The sequence below is a fragment of the Panthera onca genome, chromosome E2, assembly GCF_046562875.1.
Source record: "Panthera onca isolate mPanOnc1 chromosome E2, mPanOnc1 haplotype 2, whole genome shotgun sequence".
NCBI lineage: Eukaryota > Metazoa > Chordata > Mammalia > Carnivora > Felidae > Panthera > Panthera onca.
The window spans coordinates 34,406,191-34,428,139 of record NC_138353.1 but is presented as its reverse complement, the minus strand read 5'-3'; the positions used below and the strand labels follow the sequence as shown (position 1 = coordinate 34,428,139).

Below are 21,949 nucleotides of genomic sequence, written 5' to 3'. Positions count from 1 at the left end.
GAGCCCTCATTGGAGGACAGGGCAGCTGCCCTTCCAGTCCTGTCCCTGGAGGCCTCTCAGAGAAGGGGGAGTGGTTTGGGGAGGGAGGTGGGCTCTGTGGCAGCCAACCTGTGAGGCTGGGGTCCTGGCACCCTGAAGTTTACAGCTGTCGGCTGGCCCTGGAGGCACCCACAGGACAGCTGGGGGTGTGGCTGAGATAAAGGGATGGGCCGGTGGGGGCGACCCCTCGCCTGTTTCCCTGAGCCATGAAAGGGGGGAGCTGCTGCCCCCCCCCCCCCCCACCATAGGTCTGAACTTGCCCCTTCCTGCAGGCCTGGTAATCTGCTGCCCCCTGCTGGCCACTCTGCCTGGTGCACTGCCTCCAGGAGGGGGAGCTGTCTCCTCCGTGAGGGGCCAGGCAGGCAGCCCTGGGCCTGAGAGAGCCACGTGGCCAGAGAATGCCCCTCCAGGCAAACCAACCAGGGAATAGTTACAAATTTAATAAAATCCGCCTTATAAATTACAGCAGCAGCCCCAGGGCGCTCTCTGCTGCCCCAAGAAGCGGGAGTTGGCAAAGCTGGGCAACCACTGCTGGGGAGAAGTTGTCTGAGAGCTCAGGGCTGTGCAGGTGGCCAGTGGGCCAGCGCCACCACCTCCAGGATGGCCGCAGGGCTGCAGCAGAGGCCAGGCAGAGGCTCACGGGCCCAGGAGTGCACAGGGAACAGGAGTGGGGGCTGAGGCCAGACCCAAGAGCTCCTCAGTCCAAACTGGCCATGAGTAGGTGCAGCTCGCGGAAGGCACTGCCGTGGCGGCCACTCAGAGCCGACTTGCTCTTGACGAGGCCACTGATGCTCTTCAGCTGCTTGTAGCAGAGCCGGCACTTGTGTAGCCTGTGGGCAGAGAGGTAGCGCTTGAAGTGCCAGGGCCTCTCCTGTCAGACCACTCCCGCCCTCCTCTTGGAGGCAGGCCAGGACGCAGGACTCATCCAGGCCACGCCCGGGCTCAGGGCAGAGCAGGCCACGGAGCCCGGTCTGCAGCCACCCCCATCCCACGGGGGTAACACGGCCGAGCCACTGTTCCAGGCACAACCTCCTCTATAGGCTGCCTATAGCAAGGCCGTCGCTGAGCAGGCTGGGCCCCCAGGCCCGTGGACCCCGACATCCCAATGCCGACACACGGCTGGGCCCCTCACCTCTCCTCCCGGCTGATGTCCACACCCACAGATGGTGGGGCCGCCAGGATGTCAGTGATCAGGGGCAGAAACCGCTGCAGGATCAGCTTCAGGGAGGTGCAGCCAGTCTGGACATAGCTTCAGAGGCAGATGAATGACGGAGCCACAGACAGAAAGATAAACAGAGAGCAAGGTCCACAACGAGAGGGGTAGACGGAGGAACAGGGACAGCACACGCTTGTTCTCAGCGTGGCCTCTCCCGACTTGGCGGGGACGGTAGAGCTGCAAAGCCGCTTCACACGGGCACCAGCCCTGGGGTCCTTCCCGTCGTCCCCGAAGGAGCCTCTTGCCCCTCCCATCCCTGCCGTGAGGCAGTTGTGGCTTCCCCACGCCTACCTCTCATATTTGCTCTGCAGAAGCTTCTCGATCTGCGGCAAGACCGTGGTGCACAGGTCCAGCTTCCACAGGGAGCTGGGGAGAGGGCGGGGGACATGGGCCCTTAGCACCCGGCCCGGCCCGCTCCGCCAGCCCCGTCCACCACAGCGACTTACGCTTTCTGGTTGACAATGTTGAGGAGGTCCACGACCACCGACAGGTCATTGATAGCCACGGCTGAGTCCACCGACGTCTGTGTAAAGAGAGCACCTGTCAGAGGGGACCGGGGACACAGCGGCCCCTGCCTGGGTGTGGTGTGATGGACTTTGTCGTGCGGTGTTAACAAGACTGCACCTAAAGTGATGACCGTGAGGCCCACAAGAGGTGTTCGACAAATGGCAGCTTGTGATGACGATGGTGGCAGAATGGGACATGAAGTCAGCCAGTGTGGTGACAGGGGCCACCCAGCCCCACTGCCCCGCCTTGCGCAGCCTTCTTCTCGGCCAGCCCAACACCTGGGGGAAAGGTGGTGCTTGCCTTGATGTCACCCGTGGTCCACACGGCCCGCACGGTGTCCAGGTTCTTATGGCGGCTGGTGAGTACCACGCACATGGTGTCGTGGCCTTTGCGGATCTGCGACATGGCGTCCTCGTCGACCAGCTCCGCCTGCTGGGGGATCTTCACGGCCTGTGTGGGACGGGTGCCCACGTGCTGGCAGTGAAGCTCCGCCCTCGCCCATGGGCCTCCTTCCCACCCTCAGGTTGGACCCCCACTCACGGGCAGGAAGTCAGAGGCCTTCAGCCCAATGGGCTCATTCCGGGTGGCAGGGATGATGGCTGGCTCGGCCTTGGGTGCGGGAGTGGGAGTGACGACCGGGGGCCGGGGCAGGACCTCGAGCTGGTAGGGTCCAGAGCTCAGCGGGTAGCCAGCCTGAGGCCTCCCTGTCTGCCCACCCCGGCACGGGAGGCCCCGACCTTCGCTGGGGACCTCAGCCCCTCTCCCAGCCCCACACTGCACCCTCTACACCTAGACATACATTTGGCACCGGGAACTGCGAGTCCATGGGTGGGCTGGGCTTTGCCGCCTCCTTGGCTGTGGCCGTGTCTGGAGGAAAAGAGAAAGGTCTCTAGGTCGGGTCAGGTCAGGCCAGAGGGACGGGCGGGAAGAAGGCAGGCCTTGTGGTGGACCTCTGGGTGGCGCCTGTTAACTGGGGGAGATGGGCAGAAACCAGTGGGGCAGCTGAGGAAGGAGACATCAGCAGTGGGGGGTTGGGATGGGGGTGGGGGGGCGGGTTAGGTGTGGGAGGCTCCTGGGAAGGCCTGAGGGTGGGGGTCAGACCTGTCCCCTCCCTTTCCACCCACTCCACCACAGGTCTGGCAGAAAGCAGGCATCAGGTACAGTGTGTGGATGGGACCCAGGGAGTTCCCAGGAGTGGCCATCCTGTCACCTCACTGGGAATGGAGTGGGGGGGGGGGGGGGGGGGGACATGCAGTGAGTAGATGGTGAGTGGGAAGCACAGGAAATACCACCTTGAGGGCGAATGATGAAATGGCCCCTTGAAGAGGAAGCCAGGTGGAGGAGGGGAGGGACGTGGGGGGTGGCCTCCGGCTCCCAGACCCCAAGACCCGCCCCCCTCCCACCTCCCTCCCACCTGCTGCTTTTCCTGGCTCTCTCTTCTCCACCGGCCCACAGGGGCCCTCCCTCAGCACACCACACCCCTGCCTCCACAGCACGTCCCATCCGCAGACCTAGCAGTGTGGCTGTCTGCCGTCTGTCCTCCTCCCTAGGGTGTGGGCTCTTGGGGGGAGCACCTGCCCGCCTTGCTCATGCTCCATCACCAGGGCCTAGCAGGGGGCCGGCGCACAGCAGGTGCTTTTGGGTGAGCCCAGAAAAACTGGAGATGGTGCCACGGCAGATGAGGCCTGGGGAGCTGGTGACCCTGGGAGGCCAAGCTCCACTGTCCGACTCACCGTCCTCGGGGGGTGCCGGGAAGGGCTCACTTCTTCGGGGTGGTGTCCGACCTGCAGAGGCAAGGAGGGCTGGGGACTGATAATGGCCAGCCTGGGGCTCCTGCCTGAGCCCTCAGAGCCGGGCTGGCCTGGGACACAGGGGATAGAAGGTGGTCCCCAGGTGCACACACAGCTGCAGACCTGTGACCCTGTTCCTGGTCCCAGGAAACCCCAGGCCTGCGCCCTCCCATCTATTTGCCCCTATGGGGCCTTCCCTTGCTCGGGATGGGCTGGGGCAATGAGTGACCGTGGGGCCTCTGCTGGGGCCTTGAAGACCTGGGACAGAGCCTGGGTTCCAGGTGTAAGCTGGGAATCAAGCCTCGGAAGCACAGCGACATCCACACCGTCCCCCATAAAGCACCGTTGGCCTCCATGCACAGATGGGGGCCCCGGGCTGGGCAGGGGCCGGGGGGCGGGCCTCACTGATGCTGTTCTTGGGCTGGAAGATCTCATTGTACTCCTCGGCGTTCTGGATCTCGGCCCGAGACTCCCGCTCGTCCCGGTCATCCTCGCTGCTAGGGCTACGGCGCTCGCTCTCCGAGTTCTGCTTCACCCTGTGGGGCGGGGCCGAGCCGATAGGAGGCCGGCCCGGCCAGCTGGGGCCGGTCCCCCAAAGCCTTCTCAGTGCCGGCCCGCCTCCTGAGCCCTCTGGGGCCTGAGCACCCTACCTCTGCGGCTTGCTGCAGGCCGTGCTGGGCCGCTCATAGATGCGCCGAAGCGGGGCACTAGGGTGGGCTGACTGTTGCGCCAGGGGCCGGCTGTCCTGCACAAGGTCCTGGGCCACGGTGCCTGTCCTGGTGACCCGCGTCAGGTCCACCACATAAGAGGAGACGTTGCTCTGGGAGAAGGCCACACCTATCTGCAGGAAGTGGCAGAGCTGGGGTACGGGAGGGCAGGACCCCAGCAGGGCTGGGGGGAGACGTGAGGGCCTGAGGGGGAGGCGGTGGGTGCTCTCTCACCAGCTGGTCGTTGCAGACAGCCAGGTCGGCCACCTTGCCCCAGCTGACCAGGACCACGTCAAAACAGCGCTCGGGCTCCCAGCCATACACGCGCAGAGAGTCCTGGCAGCCACTGTACAGGCAGCAGCCATCGGGGTTGAAGAGGACGCTCCTGGGCCAGGCGAGAGTGGGCCGTGGGTCCCAACAAGTCCAGGAAGGCTGTGGGGAGCCCCGGACAGAGGGAGCAGAAGCGGGGACAGGAAAGGCCCACCCATACCCACATCCCATGGCCCCGGAGGAGGGCCCAGACCCGCCACCCAGCTGCCTGCGCACCTGACAGGCCCTGGCTCTCCTTCGATGCAGCTCACCACCTGGAACTTCTCCAGATCCCAGAACCGGATGGTCCTGCAAAGGCAGCCAGGCTGTGCCGGGGAGCCGGCGGCCCCGTGCCAGCCTGCATGCGGGCCCGGGGCCTGGAAAGCCCGGTTCTCTGCAAACGCCCATCCCTCTGGGTTGTGGCCACCAAGAGCAAGGCCTAGGGCCAGGGGTTGACCCTACACAGGCAGGCGAGGGGCCTTGGTAGGTGGGAGGTGAGCATGGGCTTTGGATCTGGACATGCCATGACGGCCCAGGACACTGGGGTCCGGGAACCAGGGCTGGGGGTGAGATGGGACCAGGACCCCACCCTGGCACGGCCGGAAGTCAGTTCGGTCTACAGAGCATCACCGGCATAGGACACCTCAGGACAAAGATGGACTGGGACAGAGAAACACACACAGAGGACAGAGATGAGAGGTGGCAGTCATGGGTCACAGGCCTTGCTCCTCCTCACCTGTCAGAGCTGCCAGAAGCCAGGAGGTACTCATTGGGGTGAAACTCCACCACGTTGACAGGTCCCGTGTGACCAGGAAACTCGGACATCATCTTGCCAGCAGTCAGATCCCAGAGCTGGGGCAGGGCGGGAGGGAGGTCAGGACCCGGCCTGGGACCTCGTCTGCCCGCTCTCCCTCTATTCCCACCCCGGCTCTTTATCCATGAGCCGCCTTCCGCTCTCGACAGGCTTGGGATATTCGAGCCCGACTGGGGGTGGGGGGGATGGCGGAGGACCCAGGCCAAGAGTGATCAGCAGACCTCAGCCCGCCCCAGGCCCAGGTCAGGCCAGGAGCTACCTTCACTGTGTGGTCATCTGCGGCCGATGCCAACCACTTCCCGTCGGGGCTGAACCGCAGACACCGCACAGCCTGGCTGTGTCCCTGAGGAGAGGACAGAGCGCCGAGCTCACCGTAGGGGCCTAGGCCCAGCGGGCCTCCCTCCTCACCATCCCGCTCCACCTCGCCCTTGACGAGCAGGCCTGTGAGGGAGGGGTCACGGAGGGTGTCACAGAGGGACACTGCTCACGCACTCATGACTTCCGGTCCTGCAGGATGCTCCAGGAAATCCAGATTTATCGGTCATTCATATTAGTTTGGAAAGCAACCTATCTCATGCCTCTTTTTGCAGAGGTACGTGTCCCCTCTTAATGTCAAGGGTCTAAAAACGTCCAAAATTACTTACTAAACTCAGTGCTTCCAAACCCATATGAACAGGAATGCTTTTCACCTAATGACACCTGTCATCTGCCTACAAAGCCAGAGTACGGAGCACAGTTTGGTAAATATGGCTCTGGGAGGAGTCATGGAAAGCGGGGGACCCAGAGGGACCGCCCACAGCACTCCTGCTCCGCTCTAGATTCACGTTTCTCACTTGGACCCTCATTTCCCACATCGTCACCCATATGGGACAGAATTCCGCCCCCACCCCACCCCCCGTGCCAGGGTCTGGGCACTACCCCATATTCCACGCCTGCATGGTGCTCGCGGAATGACTGACAAAGGGCGCCCTCCTTACCCTGTATCGGAAGACACAACCTTTCCTCCTGATGTCCCAGAGCTGTGGGGAGAAGAGCAGAGGGGCAGAGTCAGGACAGGTCATTACCAAGGTGGGCTTGGCCTCGAGGGGCCAAGCTCAGTCCTGGTGCCCAGCTCAGAGGACGGTGTGCGGCCATGAGCAGAGAGGGGTTCTAGGCACTCCCAGGTCATTATACCCCAAAACGACAGGGTTCTGGAAACTGTTCACTAAAGGTGAGGTTTTTTGTTTTTTTTTTTGCTGAAAATCTTACATTTTAATTTTTATTTCTTTTTGAGAGAGAGAGAGCTAGTAGGAGGGGCACGGGGACAGAGGGGACAGAGGATCCGAAGCAGGCTCTATGCTGACATCAGTGAGCCCAACGTGGGGCTCAGACCCACAAACCATGAGATCATGACCTGAGCCAAAGTCGGATGCTCAGCTGCCCGAGCCACCCAGGTGCCCCAAAGCTGGGCATTCTGAGAATGTCTGGCAAGTGTTTCCACATCCCTCTTCCTTGGAAGGTGCAGACACTACCAGAGGGAAGACGCACCCCCCACAGAGCCAAAAGCTACCTGTGTCGTCCTCAGGTACGACACACAGCCCAGGGCCCACTGCTGGCCCAGCAGGAGACACAGGGCACATAACAGTGTCGCACCTTGATGTTCGTGTCCTGGGAACCTGAGGCTACGAACTCGCCATACGGGTGGAAATCCAGGCTGCAGATGTTGGCTTTGTGTCCCATAAGTGTGCGAAGAACTGTCAAGGAAGAGAGCAGAGACGGGGCATGAGGTGAACGAGACACCCAGTGGGGGAAGGGCTGCCACGTTCACTTGTGTGTGTGCCTCCGTGGTAACCACACAGCAAACCCAAACAGCGATTTTAAAAATAGGGAGACAGATCAACCAGAGTCCTACCACGCCGACTGATTTTCCTATTTTCCTCCTGATAGATGAAGCCACTTCTGTCATTACCTAAGCCCCCAGGAAATGTAGTGCACGCTCCCTGTAGCTCACGCCCCTGGGCTCGTCCCAGTGTGTGCTCACAAGGACGCTGCCCTAGAGTCAGCAGAGCCGGACAACTATTGCACTCGGTTCACTTACGCTCTCCTGGGCCCTTCCGGCCACAGCTGAGGCAGAAGAGGGGTGCAGGAGAGGTGCATGCTGGGGGAAAAGCTGCCTGGTTGAAAAGAGAAATCCAGGAAGGCTTTTTGGAGGAGGTGGTATTTGAATAGGACATCAGTGGGTGGAGGATGAGGGAGGATATCAGGCAGAGGGAAAAGGGGGGCAAAGGCCCCAATGAGGGCAGTTGGAGGGCATGCCTGGAGTGGCCGTGGTCCTTACACCGGCTGGAGGGTGGCTGTGAGGATGGGACGGGTGCCATGTGAACTGAGAACACGAGGAGGACATGACTGCTGCCGTGGGGAACCTCGGCTCCCATCCGTCAAGCATTTGCAGGCAGCTCGGTGGCCAGGCCCAGCCCGACCCTCAGGCAAACCTTGTGCTTCTATCTCAGAGTATTTCCGGCACGACTCAGATTTGCTTCTTGTCTCTGGCCTCAAGTGTCTTGCTTGTTAAAAGATTTATCATTTCACCACCTGAATGAAACTGATCATCCCATAAGTGTAGGGGCCAAGGGGTGTGGAATCCAGCCATCCTTAGGTTGAGCCAAGGTGAAAAGGTTGCCTTGTGAGGTAATGAGTTCTCCATTGGAGGTGTTCAAGCAGACTCCAAACATAATGCTTTAGGGACAAGAGAGTTGAGCTCCAAGTACTAGGTCAATTAAACAAACTCTAGTGTATGATTGCCTCCTTCCCTCAAGGTCCAGGTGCAGGACTCTGGAGCCAGACAGAAAAGGGAGCAGTCTGGCTCTGCTCCTTGCTTGCTACGTGACCCTGGGCAATCCCTTACCCCCATCTGAGCCTCGTAATGGTCATGATCAGAGTTAAGAAAGTAGACATAAGGTGCTTAGCACGGGCCTGCACGCAGTAAGTGCTCGATGATGCCAGCTACAGTTATTCTTGTAATTCCTTTCTGCACGAAAGCTGCTTCCTCTGTCCCCCCAATGGAACCTTCGCCCGTCCTCCGGCCTCAGAGCACATATCCTGGTTCTCTGTCTTCTGACGCCAGTGATGACTCCTCAGTGCCCATGACCATTTGGGCGCTTCCCTCGTCCCCAGGACATCTGCTGAGCACTTCTGGTGTGTGGAGAACAGCCTGAATGACATCAGCACATTAGCACTGCCCCCAAACACCAACAGGAGGTGGGCGAGGACCTAAGGCTCAGAGGGTGAAGCAGCCTGCCTGAGGCCGGTCAGCAGGGCGCAGAGCCAGAATTTAAAGCAGGCATCGGCGTCCTGAGAAGCATGCTTCACCACGTGACCCTTTACCTGAGTCAAGGGCGCTCATTCGTCTATGGCTCCTAACACAGAGCCAGGTGCACCTAAGGGCAGGATCAAATGAGCTGCTCCGGTCTTTATCCGCCTTGAGGTCAAAGTGCAGCCCTCCGCCCCCTGCCCACCACATCCACCCATCCTACTCGCTGCCACTCTGCAGCAGGCCCTGTCAGGCGCCAAGCTGGGACCAACCCATTTTTAGCTCCTCCAGAGTGTGACGAGGCACACATCTGTTGACATCTGTTGACTAATTCAACCACCACATCTGTTGCCTATCTAATTCAACCACCAAAACCTGAGCGGCCGCCTCTCCCCACTCTCCGGAGCCGTCACATGCCACGGGGGGCTCAGGGGCTGTTTTGCTGGCCAAATCCGGGGCCGGAGGGTACAGACGGGTGCTGGCCCCTGCTCCAGGCCACGCCCACCTCCCAGCCCACTTGCTTTGCACCCCACGGCAAGGCTTCCAAACTCCAGCCCTGCCCCGAGAGGATGTGGCCGGTTCCACCCCTGTGTGGGCCAGATTCGCAAAACGCAGGCTACCTTCCTGTGGGATGGCTGGGCCGACCCACCCTTGCCCTCTGGCTGCGCTGTGGAAAGCAGGCAGGACCACATTCTTCTGGCGTGACTTCTGCCCTTGCTCTTCTGTCCCGGGAGGGCCCCTGGAAGTCCTGCTACTGCAGGGCTCGGTCACAGGATCCCGGAGTTGCGGAGTGGAGGGGCGTCCTGGATCCGTCTGCCCGGTGTGAGGACCTCCAAGGCATCCTAGCTGAGTAGCCGTTCGACCTCTGCCTAAACCCTCCAGTGATGGGCTGCCTTTCGAGGCAACCCACGTGACAGTCAGGCAGCCCTTTTAGAAGCCCCTGTGCACCTGGGACGCCAACTGGCCCGTTGTTTTCACTTAAGCTGTGATGGGAGGGGTGGAGGTCGGCCTGAGGTCTTAGCTCTTCCCGCCAAGGCTGCTGACGGCAGGTTTCCGTCCCAGCATCGAACCCCCCGAGTGGCAGGGTGAAGGGCACTAGGACGGGAGTCTTGATGCCAGGATTTGAGTCCCGAGTTCTGCCACCCCAGCCACCCCTCCTTGGGCCCCGCTTCGCCCATGTGTCAAATGAGGGGGCTCTGCGTCAGAATCATCTGGAAGCGTACTGAGAGCCAGATTTGGGCCCACGCCACTACTGAATCGGGTTCTCTGGGAGTGAGGTCTGGGCCATGTGTTTGTAATGAGCTCCCTGTAGAGTAGCAAACACTGAGAGCCCAGGGCCCGGGAATCCCACGGGTCGTCGGTCTTCATTCTTTGCCTGCCTCCAGCTCCTCACATTTCCCTCACGTGTGAAGTAGTCACGGCTGAGAAAGCGTGGCACCCTTGGCTCCTCCCTTTTGTCCCTTGCTCCTCAGTGGATGGTGAATGGCCGGTGCTGTCCACTGGGATTCCGATTCAGGTAGAGACTTCCCAGGCACACTGCCTTCTGCCCGAGCCGTTCTGCTTTCTCAGCTGGAGCCCAGCCAGCCGGAGCTTGCTCCTCCCTGGGCCCCGGAGTCCAGCAACACCCAAGCACAGCATGCCCTGCCTGGCTCCCGCGTGTGGCCGGGCAGCGGGAACGCACGTGGAGACACTAAGCGCGCAGCCCCGGTTTGTTATCTCAGGGGCTTTGTCTTGCACGTGCAGCCCATCACCGGGCGGGCAAGCATCACCCAAAAGGCCCAGGGGCGACATCTCTCTTGAGGACCATCTACGTAAGAAGACCGCTATTCTTGAGCACAGAGAACCTGGCCACTGGGCACGCGTGGCTGATGGCTGCTGTCCTACAGCAGAGGTCGAGCACACACCGCAGGACAGGCCCAGAAAGACCTCTGGGTCTCAACCAGGCAAGGGGGCTCTCTTCTGGAAAAAGCAACCTCAGCAAGACCCCCGCCACAGTTTCCTCTCCTGTCCTTCAGGTACCGGAGGGCCTCCGCCCAACATGCTGGAAGGTCCAGGCTGGACACTGGCAAAAAGCAGCGAGCAAACAGGTTTTACTTGGACCTCTCACTGTTGGCCTCCATAGTGTTCTGCAAAAATACTGAACTAGCTGTCAGAAACGGGGGGGATTCCACTGAAAGTTCCAGATTCCCAGCTTCTCTTTAAAAAGTCTGTACGGCGGGGCGCCTGGGTGGCTCAGTCGGTTAAGCGTCTGACTTCGGCTCAGGTCATCATCTCGCGGTCCGTGAGTTCGAGCCCCGCGTCGGGCTCTGTGCTGACAGCTCGGAGCCTGGGGCCTGTTTCAGATTCTGTGTCTCCCTCTCTCTCTGACCTTCCCCCATTCATGCTCTGTCTCTCTCTGTCTCAAAAAAAAATGAATAAACGTTAAAAAAAAAAAAAAGGCAAAAAAAATAAATAAAAAGTCTGTACAGCTGGCAACACTGGGCCCAGGCTGCCATGTGGCAGCCCCCACTTTGAGGGAAGGCAAGACGCCCCACGTGGCCCGGAAGCAAAGGCGCAAGTTTACACACTGAAAGATCCCAGCAAGGATTTAGCATAGGACCAAGGGTCACCACTGCAAAACCTCAGGACACCGGGACAAAGTGCCTGCGAGCAGATACGGGACCCAGGCAACGGCACGCGTCTCCCAACAGCCACCGAATGGGAGCCTAACATGCGATGTCGCCGCACCTTCAAAGTTCTGAGGGAAAACTATTTCCGATCTAGAGTTCTACAAACTCTAAAAAATAAATAAACAAGGATGAGGGTAGAATAAAGTCATTTTCAGCCGTGGATGGTCTCTAAAACTGAACCCGTCACGCACACTCTCTCCGTGAGCTATGAAAGAACGTGCTCCAGCAAAAAGAGGCAGAAAACCAAGGAAGATGGCAAATGTGGACTCTGGCGCAGCCAGGCTCCCGTCACAGAGCTAACTCCTTGACTTCCGTGGGAGGAAGGCAGCAAGAGATGCACAGAAGGGACGGGAGTTGCCACGATACCATGTTCCTCAGAAAAGCGGAGGTAGCGAGACACGAGGCAGGAGGACAGAAGGTTGAGGCCCCTGGAGGATGGGAAGGAGTGAGGTGAAGGCTTCTCATTTCCGTCATGATTATTTGGAGAATGGCCGGCATTTGGCTTTTTAAGCTCTGTACAACTTCTATAAAGATGAAAACCAAGTTCATACAAACAGAGCACAAGGAGACAGAAGACCTACCCGCCCTAGGCCCCATTCCTGCCGGCAACGGTTGCCCAGAGCTGAGAGGCGGCGCCCCCACGTCACGGCGCACGCACCCCGGTTCCCCCCACGGGCCCCCACACTTGTTCATGTGTCTCGCGTAGCCCCTGATGTTCTCCCAGGTTCTGAATCCACACCGACACCCACCCGCCCATCCACAGGTGTCCAGGACATCTCCTGGGCGCCTCCTGGGCGTCAGCACCCGGAGGCAGCAGTGACGTCGCTGCTGCGGGGCTCACGGGGGCGGGCAGTCGCCACCCGGTATGGTCAGGTTTCCAGGAGGGAAGCACCCAACAGAGTCAGGACAGGCTTCCCGGAGGAAGCAGCTCATAGCAGAGCCTGAGACAACACGACTGCAGGCGTACATGTGGGGAAAGCAAGCGCAGATGCCTACTTTTGGCAGCTTCTAGGTCCCAGACGCGGATGGAGCCCGACTGGGAGCCGGCCACAATGAGCTCCTCCGGGGTGTTGAGGCGGACGCTCTCCACTGGGGACGTGTGACCTGTCAGGCTCTGTGGAGAGAGGGTAGCAGCTTCAGGGCACTGTGTGGAGAAGCCCCCGCTGCTGCCCCAGTTTCTGGCTCCCCAGGAAGGGCATCAGCAAGAGATGGCTCAGCAGGGAGGCTGTGCTCCACGGAGCCACACCGAGGCTCTCCCGCACGCAGGCTGGGCAGCCACTTCTCTGGGCCTCGGCCTCCAGGGCCCAAAGGGAGCCAGAGCCCGGTCACGCTCCAAACCCCTCCCGCTGCCCGGTGTGCCCCAGATGAGGACATCGTTTGCCCAAATGGCCCTGGGCCCCTTACAGGGGAGCCGCTGACCCTCCAGCCCTGAGTCCAAATCACTAAGCTCTGCTTCCACCTGGGCTCTGCTTCCATTCCCACTCTGCCCAGCCATGCTCCTCAGGAGGAGAAACCCTGACAGAACCGAGGCCCGGCTGGTCAATGGCACACACCTCACCCCTCTGGAATGCCTGGATCCCCGGGGGTTGCCCCTGGCGGAAAACCCGGCCACACTCCCAGGCAGGGGCTGGTGGAACCCAGAGAGCTTGGCAGTGACTCTACTGTTAAAAACTCTCATCCAACTCAGCGAAGGCCAAAGCGGGGCAGGGCTGGGGCAGGGCTGGGTCAGGGCTAAGCCAGGTCCCAGCCCAGCCCCTTAGAGGGGTGGGAGGTGCTGGCATTTCCAGCTTTCTGGAGAGAAGGCTGGAATGTGAAGTCCATGGCATCTGTCACTCCCCGCCCAGCACTGGCCACCTCGAGGCACAGTGGTGACTCCATCATTGTCTGCTAAGACGATGTTCCGAGGGAGGGGTGGAGATGGCAGGGGAAACTGCTCCCCAGCAGAACTACCCAAAGGCCAGACAGTCACAAGCAGCCTGTGTGATTCACAGACGTCACCAGTAGGAGTATAAATGAGTAGAAACTCCATGGGGGGCCAGTGGGCAAAATATGTCCACACTTAGAAATGCACATTCCCTGCATGCCACAACCCTACCTCTGGGGGCCTCCTCTGCACGCGCTCAAACACATGGCAAACAAAATAGACACAAGGTCGTTCACCACAGGGAATCTTTTACACAAAAGACTAGAAGCCATATAAGTGCCCATCGGAGGAAACTGGTCAGCTAAGCTGTGGTCCTCCATGCAACAGAAAACTTATTACTTGGCCATAAAAATGAATGAGGGAACCGTCCGAATTATAATAAAGACTCATCTTCATGACACTTCAGGTGAGAAAAGGTGAACGGTGTATACAGAATACTGTCTGTATATTAAAAAAACAAAAACAAAAACAAAAACAAGAAGGGGGAAAATTCTGGAAGGATATAAACTAATCAGAAACTGTGCTGTGGTGGTCCGTAGGGAAGAAAGTGGGAATCAGGGGAGGAAAGAAGACCTTTCACTGCTTACCCTGGATCATTTGGATACTGAACTATACGAAGCTCACACATACTCAGAAACACACAAATAGGTAAAAGTGGACCGTCTATAGGGGGCGTAGCATGGGCCTGAATCCGAAGGTGAGCAAGAAGGTGGTGGGCGTGAGGAGCTGAGAGGCCTGGCATGCAGTGTGTAAGCAGGGGAGACATGGGGGGAGGCCTGCAGGCTGACCCCAGCGTAAGAAGGGGGTTCCCCGCCGTCTGGCAGGGGACGTGAGCATGGGGTCACCTCACGTCCATTTTGGTTGGTCTTTATTGATTCGTTTTCAATCAGTATGTGTTACTTGGGCATTTTGGGGGTGGGGGTAGGACACACTTGAATCCCAAGAATAAAGTGAAGCGAAACAAAGCAATTTCAATTCTGTTCTTTACCCTGGCCCTGATTCAGCTTGGATCTCAGTTCTTGGCTGCATCTCACAGAAATACTGAGGTGATTAAGTTTCTACTAAAAAAAAAAAAAAAAAAAAAAAAAAAAATCACTTCCTATCCCTTATCTTTATCTTCAGTGGCCAAGAATCATAAGAATGTTAATACCCTGCGCTGGCAAGGTCGTGGGGGGGTGGGGTGGAGAGGGCATGTCCCCATTCTTCTGGCAAGAATATAAATTGATTTCTGGAGGGCAATTTGGCAATATGTTTCGAAAGCTTTTTAAAAAGTGCACACCCTCAGATAATGCAACCATCGCAGATCTGTTCAAAGATTGAGGTAGATGAGGATGTTCCCCTCTGTGGCTGAGCAGAGCCACAGCACTGGAAATAACCTTTAGGCCGGGAACAGGGCAATGGCTAAGCTAATTCCGGCTCATCCCTACAATGGAATACCAGGAAGTCATTAAAAATCACGCTGTGGGGGCGCCTGGGTGGCTCAGTCGGTTAAGCGTCCGACTTCAGCTCAGGTCACAATCTCACGGTCTGTGAGTTCGAGCCCCGCGTCAGGCTCTGGGCTGATGGCTCAGAGCCTGGAGCCTGCTTCCGATTCTGTGTCTCCCTCTCTCTCTGCCCCTCCCCAGTTCATGCTCTGTCTCTCTCTGTCCCAAAAATAAATAAACGTTAAAAAAAAAAAAATTAAAAAAAAAAAAAAATCACGCTGTGGAAGGATATTTGTTGACACCGGAAAATGCTCGCAAACAATAAAGACTGTTATCTTTCCAGGCTGCAGAGGAATAAGATAGTGCTCCAAAAATATATGGTTATATATTGCCATGATGCGCATGTGTGCACGTTTGCACGTGTGTATGTGTATGCCTGTATATGTATCTGTATCAGCACCCAGAAGGGCATAGACCAAAATACCAAGTGTAGTGGTCTTTGGATGATGGAAATAGATGTAATTCATTTTTGTATTTTCCTCCTTTATGTATTCCTGTTTTGGAGGCAGTTTGGGGCAATGAATTCATTGTGTGACAGGGAGAAAGTGTTATTAAAGAACCAGCTCGCTAATCAGCTTCAACCTGGTGCCCTCAAATCTTTTTTGTGGAAGGAGACAGGGAATGATTCAAAGTAACCTCCAAGCGCAGCTGACAGGTGGGCGGATGGGCCAGTGGGCAAACCTCAATCTTGAGCCCATGGGCTTATTTTAGCTTTCTCACATAGGCTCCCCGGAATTCTGTCCACCAGCAGGGGACTTCCCCATTCCTGAGGGCTAGCTACTGTCCCAGCCATCCGGGGTTGTCCTGGGCCTCCCTTGAGCAGATGGCTGCGGGCCGGGGAGGTGGGCACTGATGTCGTGCTGTGTCCCCCTAGCCTCCGGGTGCCCTAGACCTGACAGAGCCTGCAAAGCCACCTGCTCCCCAAGGCCCGACCCCACCCTGCTCCCCAAGCCCATCCCCTCCCTGGGCTTTTGTCCTGTTTCCCGCAGGCTAGCGAGGCTCACCATGATGCAGTTGGGTTTGTTGATGGACCACAGGTTGACACGGCAGTCATCTCCACCAGTAGCCAGCAGCCGCCCGGAGGCTTTGCCCAGTACCAGTGAGGACACATTGCTGGCGTGGGCAACAATCTCCTCTACACGAGAAAGGACAGGAGGAAAAGGCATTCAGAGAAGGCGGCCCCTGGTCCCGGCACGTGAAGCCCAGGCGGAGGGCTCTGCCCACTACAGCTCCCCTTTGGAGACACCCTGCCATGAGCCGAGGCCTGGCTGCTAGGACAGGCCTTGCACCTGAGGCAGAAGTGACTATTTCTCAACCTTAGGCATTCCTGTCCCACACTCCAGCCTGACGGTTTTCTCCTTTTTCTGCATATAAACTGATAGTATTTTTATGTTTACCATGCTCAACTTAAAAAAATGACTTGCCTTTTGTATTTAGCTCTTTCTAAATAAAGACAATTAAGCGGTAAAATTCATAAAGTCACGAGATTGATATGTTCATTATACCTAATCTATAATACAAAACAAAAACAATTATTAAAAGAAAAAATATTGACCCACATACCACCTAAGCATCTCTCTGGGGCTGCTTGCTATACACATAAACCCACTTTGGAGAACATACTTGGACCATTCAGGTCAACTCTAGACAAGCTATCTCCAAGTGAGCTCACCCAGGGCTTCAGCCCGCAGCTTCAGAATCATGGACCAGGTTCTGGTCTGAGCTCTGCTACTGTAGGCTGTGTGGCCTTAGAGTAGTCACTTACCCTCTCTGAGGGCTGGGTTCCTCCTCTGGTAAATGGAGGTAATAACAGTGCTTGGTTCATTGAGTTGCTGAGGATTCCCTGAGAACATTCTGTTAAGCCGTGCTCAGTGGTTGTTAGCAAGGCTAAGGCACAGAGAGTGGGCACTGGGGGCCCCGGCAGCCATAGGCGGGTGGGCTGCCTGAGGGTGGGAGGCCCGGGTGTGAGGGGTGGGAGTGAGGGCTGACCAGACAGAGTGGGAGGTATGGCCCCGGTGGGCAGCCATGAGGGCCCCTAGCCAGGACTGCTGAAGCTGCAGGGGGGAAGCAGACGTAAACCACAGAGGGTCTTATCAGTGCTCCAAAGGGAACAAACATGAGCAAGGAGCTAAGAGGCAGCCCAGGCCTCGAAGCCAGGCCCTAAGTGACTTCCTCCTGGGAATGAGGAAGACAGAGGACAGGTCTCCCCACACCAGCATAGGGAAAACCCCAAAATGCCGACGCCCTGAGGCAACCGGGAGGCCGGCTTGGGTGACGCTGAGGAAAAGGGCTTGCAGTCGTTGCATAGAGGGCCTCTCCTGCACTCCGGCCTCCACCCTGCCTGGGGGTCTCTGTGGCACTGGCTTCGCACCACAGGGCGGGTGGGAAATGGGGCCTAGGAAGGCTGCTTGTCAGGAAGTGTGGCTCAGAGGGGATGTCATCAAAACTGCCCTGAGGACCAGACCCCAGGCTCACTGTCACAGATGATGCGCAACCCCAGGGCCCCGCCCGGCCAAAGCCCTGCACAGGCTGAGTCCAGCCCCAGCAGAGGCCCAAGTGTCAGCGGAGGCCTCGGGAACCCCATCACTGGACTCAAGGGAGCTGAGTCCCTCCCTAATCTGCATCTCAACTACAGGCAGTTCTGTCCTCTAGACACTGTAGGGACAGATCCCTGGGGTGTTCTGGGGCTTTGGCCACAGACTCTTGTCCGTTCAAGAGCTTCTGTTGGGACCTAGTGACTTCCCAACCCAGAAAGAGAGCACCCACCTTCTCCCTGAGCACTCAGTTCCCAAGCCTTGGGCCTTCTCCCCTTCTCTGAAAACACTCCCTGCATGCACTGCCCTCCACTTGTGACCTACCTAAAGGCCTGGGTGTCTACCTTGGCTCTCACCCTTCCCAGGGAAACCTCTGGCTGGGCTCCACCTCACCGGGCTTTCTTGGGCACACTGCCACCCCTCTCTGGGCCTCAGGACTACTGCCCCTTAATTCATATATAAATGTTTCCTGGGCGGCTGCTCCAGGCCCAGCACTGGGGAGAATGTGGGGAACGACAGTGAGAAGGTTCCTGTGTTTATGCTATAGCCTGATCAGACGGGTCCTGGGACATGGCATCCCTCTCGAAGAACCACAGATGTTGGGGTAAGAAGGATGTGGAGGTTGGGTCTTTCTAGAGGGGCTCAGCTCACTCTAAGCAGCCTGACCAGGGTCTCTGGCCTGATGGGAGCCCCTGGAGGAGCCGGGGACCAGCAGGAGAGGGAGGTACACCATGGGCACCAGGCAGAGGAGGCTTCGGCACGGGGCACTGGCCTAAGAACTCTCCCTCTGGCCTGAAGGACAGCAACCACCAATGGCCCAGGCCTGGGTACCGAATTTTAGTGCAAACAAATAAAATTCCTCACAGCATCTCTTGGCAGGCCAGGCTGATGGCTGCTGCTCCACCCTCTGGCCCAGGCCTGTGCCAGTTTCTCAAGCTCAGTTGGCACAACCTGGGCCCCACGTCCCAGCTAGAGCCGGGGACACTGCATTCTGACAGAGGTGCTGAGGATCTGCATCCTAAATGGAAGGTGCAGAGAATTGGGTTTCAATGACCCAAACTGGCCTAGCACCTTCTGATCTTTGCTGGACTCTAAAGCCACAAGGAGCAGGGATCATTTGGCTTTGGGATCTTCAGACAGCTTATACTCATGGCGGCTGCTATGCACATGAACTTGTCAGCAGAACCGACATGCCTGATCATATTACCTCTTGTTTGAACACTTTGATGGCTTGATCTTGCCTTTAAGATAAAGCCAGGGCCTCGGAAGGGCTGGGGTCCCGTGGACAAGTGCCCCCAAAGGCCCCAACAGCCTCATGTGACACACTCTCTCCACTGCTGTGCGGCAGCCTTCTTTGAGCCCTTCCAACATACCGAGCTTCCTGCCCCAGGGCCCTTGTACGTGCTATTTAGGCAGCCTACAGCACTCCCCTACCCTGACCATTATCTAGTTAATGGACTTGAAGCACAGGTCTCAGCTTGGAATCAGAGAAGGAGAAATGGAGGGGTGTGGTTATTTGATTCCTGCCTGTTGCTCTCCTCAGGCTCTGAGCCCCGTTGCACAGGGACCTCATCTATTTTGCACGCCACACCCCCCCTCTGGACTGTCTCCTCAGTGCCTGATTCTATGCTCAGGAAAGACCAGCTATGAGGGAATATATAAGCCCCAAAATTACAGAGCCACTCTGTCCAAACTGTACTCTCCTTGGGAGTCCATAACAGGGTTCTCCCAGAACCCTAGGGCTAAAAACAATTTGAAACTGCCCAAACTTCTCATTTTACACATGAGGACACTAAGATCCAGCAAAGGGCTTTGCCCAGGTTCTGAAAACAGCTCAGAGGAGCCTTGCACAGCTTCCGAAAACAGCTCAGGGAGAGCTCATAGCCAAAGGTGACCAGTGTGGGCACAGCAAATCTATGCCAACCAGTTATTATAGGTCAGAGGGACCTTTGGATCCTCAAGATCCTTTCCAGGGGTCCAAGAGAAAACTATTTTCAGAATAACACCGAGATGGTACGTGACTTTTACCCTCTCGTTTGCTCACAAGCATACATGGGATTTTGGGGGGGAAGACATGTGATGACATCATCACAAATGGCATGTTTGACTGTATATGCTTGTGTTTTAAAATGTCTGGGTGTTAATTCCTAACGTGTAAATATGGATAACTCCCATAAACAAAAAGCCGTCAGGGTCTTCAACAATTTTTACGAGTATAAAGAGGTACAAAGATCAAAACGTTTAGAACTGCTAGTGGAGAATAACGTGAAGATGGGTGATGCTGCTCAGTCACATTCCAGACCCTTTTGCCAGCATCCCTCAGCCTCCCCTCTCACCCCCACCCCCGCTCCAAGATGCCCCACCTCATGGGGGAAGCCTGACTCGTGAGATGTCTGCAAATGCCAAGAACACCTCTTGGCGTTTCTCTAATCCCGCCTGTCAGCCTAACTGCGCTGAGAGCTGCTTTTATGTTCATCACCTCGCTTGGGTCTCACAGCAACTCTGGAATGTAGGTGTGATCATCTCACTACACAGACAGGAAGTTAAGCCTCAGAGAGGTTAAGTCACCTGCCCAGTGTCACCCAGCTAAGAAGGGCCAAAGTCATGATTTGCCTCCTGGTGTATCTTACTGCAAAGCTGGGAGTCTCTCTCTGTGCCAAGAACAGGAGACAAAGCTGGGGGTTCTGGCTCTCCAGCAACAAGCAGCTAACAGAATAAACGGGGTGAGCAAGAAAAAAAGAAAATCACTCACGCAACTTCCAGGCTGTCTTGGTGACCACAGGGGTGGCCATCCTTCAACCGGCTGCACCTGAAGCTCTGCCCACAAAATAGACTGTGCTTTCCTCCAGGGGTGGGGGTGGATCCCCCCCAGGATCCGCCAATCAAGTTGGCAAGGAGTTCCCACACATCCAGGCAGAGGGAATGCCTCGACTCTCAGCTCCGGATTGCCTCCTGGTTTTAAATCATTCACAGCAGCCACAGCAGCAGCCTGTGTGTGCCCGTCAGGATCCTGGATTGTGGAATGTCAGGCTTGAGCCATCTCAGCTCAACCCTGGGCTGGAACACAGACAGAAACGATGGCTTGTTAGAAAACACTTGGTATGAGTTCGCCAAACTCTGGGCTTGCAGAACTACAGCTGCAGCTCCCTGGATCACCAAGGCCACTTGACAAAGAGACACCCACCAAAGCCACCAGAGCCAGGAGCTGCACTGCCAATCGAGTTTGAGAATCTGGAGGAGGCACCTCAGGCAGGGTGACTTGGGACCCAGGGAAAAAAGGTCCTCCCAGATGCCGGGATGATGGGATGGGAGGAGGCTCTGTTCCACGAGGCTGGCCGCCTGAAGTGCAGCAGCCGCAGTGGGGCGGGGAAGACCACATGTCCGCAGTTCAGACAGATCTCTGGGAATGACTGCTGTGTCTGACGCTATGGCAAGGGGGTGGAGTCAGAGGCTAAGCTTATGGGCCCAAGAGAGGCACTCCAGAGACAGGCATTTAAGTCTTCTCTGGGTAGAATCTCAAAGAGGGCCCCGAGGGTCCAATCCCTCCGTTCGTGGCAAGGAAACTACTCCTGGCCCTGGCAATTCCCAAGGACAGACTGGGAACTAGGTCTCCAGTCTGGGCATGAGTCGGTATGACTCCTCAACTCTAAAAGGCCACCTCATGAAGCCTTCTACCCTTTTCTTCCAAGCCTCTTTCCCATGAACCCTCTCCTGTCCGTCCCCTCTCTCCTGGATTCCCCAGTTCTGCCTCTCTAGTCCGCCGTTTGTTCCCTTTCTCCTTGCTGCCTGTGTCCCCCATCCGTGCATATCCTGTCTCCTGGGCTCCCTAACTTGACCCCTGCCTCGCCAGACCCCCTTTATTTCCCTCCCCACTCTGCTATCAGTATCCCCCCATTCATTCACTCTCCTGCTTCCAGTGTCCCTATTCACCGCCCATCCTCCTGCAGACCCCCAGCTCCGCTTCCGGCCTCCCGGGTTTTCTCCTCCGGCCCCCAAGCCCGTCCCGCCAGTCCCGCCCGTCCCGAGGCTGGGGCTGGTCCCACGGCCTCGCCAAATCCTCCCACTCCTCTCGGCTTGCGGGGCACGGGCTCCAATTTCCCCCCGCCCGGAGCTCTCTCCGCCACGGCACGGCTCGGCCCGGCCTGGAGTGGCCCGGTCCAAGGCCCATAGGCCCCCTTTCCTCCTCGCCCCCTCGCCCACTCCACCTGCAGCTGAGGCTCCGGAGGCCGAGGCTCCTCTCCAGGCGCGACCCCCACTTGCCTCCATCCCCTGCCCTGATTGGCCGCTGCTTGACAACCGACCCTCACAACAAAACCTCCGGCTCAGAGCCCCGCCCTCCTCACCACCCTCACCAATGAGCCGCCGCGAGCGCTCCACCTCCAGCCAGGCTTGACCAATCGAAGAAGGCGCTTCTGCCGCTTTTCCTAAGTACCCGCCCTCTTTTCCTGAATTGGGACTAATCACGAGGAAGGAGAATTCAAGAGCCTCCCCTCAGCTTCTAATTAACCAATGAGGGCTGTCATTTCCTTGGTCCCGCCTCCACCTCAAACTTTCCCTTTCCTCCGCTTTCCTTCTCTCCCTCAAACTTAATTCGCGTTTGAAAGCATTTCGAGCCGCCCCCCAATGCCGGCTGCGCCAATCGCTTTAGCAACCGTCCCAATTTAACC

The 21,949-nt window shown here is 57.6% G+C and overlaps 1 protein-coding gene across 3 annotated transcripts; it reads right to left on the bottom strand.

Moving 5' to 3' along the window:
- Positions 1 to 464: 464 nt before the first annotated feature.
- Positions 465 to 21,619, bottom strand: KATNB1 (katanin regulatory subunit B1). 3 transcript variants are annotated; one of them, XM_060650660.3, is made up of 20 exons: positions 21,488 to 21,619; positions 20,035 to 20,339; positions 15,753 to 15,883; positions 12,337 to 12,454; positions 7,015 to 7,115; positions 6,360 to 6,401; positions 5,642 to 5,725; positions 5,305 to 5,420; positions 4,806 to 4,877; positions 4,494 to 4,644; positions 4,203 to 4,393; positions 3,958 to 4,088; positions 3,496 to 3,546; positions 2,562 to 2,629; positions 2,303 to 2,422; positions 2,063 to 2,212; positions 1,702 to 1,778; positions 1,547 to 1,621; positions 1,172 to 1,288; positions 465 to 869 (listed from the first exon to the last, which is right to left on the bottom strand). In XM_060650660.3, the coding sequence occupies exons 2-20, from the start codon at positions 20,072 to 20,074 to the stop codon at positions 737 to 739; spliced, it is 1,968 nt and encodes a 655-aa protein (XP_060506643.3). In that variant the 5' UTR covers positions 20,075 to 20,339; positions 21,488 to 21,619; the 3' UTR covers positions 465 to 736. The 3 variants fall into 3 exon arrangements, with proteins under 3 accessions (XP_060506643.3, XP_060506645.3, XP_060506644.3); XM_060650662.3 differs by having other exon boundaries at positions 2,303 to 2,371; XM_060650661.3 differs by lacking the exon at positions 21,488 to 21,619 and adding an exon at positions 20,467 to 21,473.
- Positions 21,620 to 21,949: the final 330 nt, after the last annotated feature.

Coding starts and splice junctions, on each gene's coding strand:
- KATNB1 (XM_060650660.3), bottom strand. CDS start 20,074: ATGGCCACCCCTGTGGTCACCAAGACAGCCTGGAAGTTGC. Junction 5,726..6,359: donor GTTGTGTCTTCCGATACAGG/GTAAGGAGGGCG, acceptor TCCTCTCCTCAG/GGACACAGCCAGGCTGTGCG. Junction 4,878..5,304: donor GCTTCTGGCAGCTCTGACAG/GTGAGGAGGAGC, acceptor CTGCCTTTGCAG/GACCATCCGGTTCTGGGATC.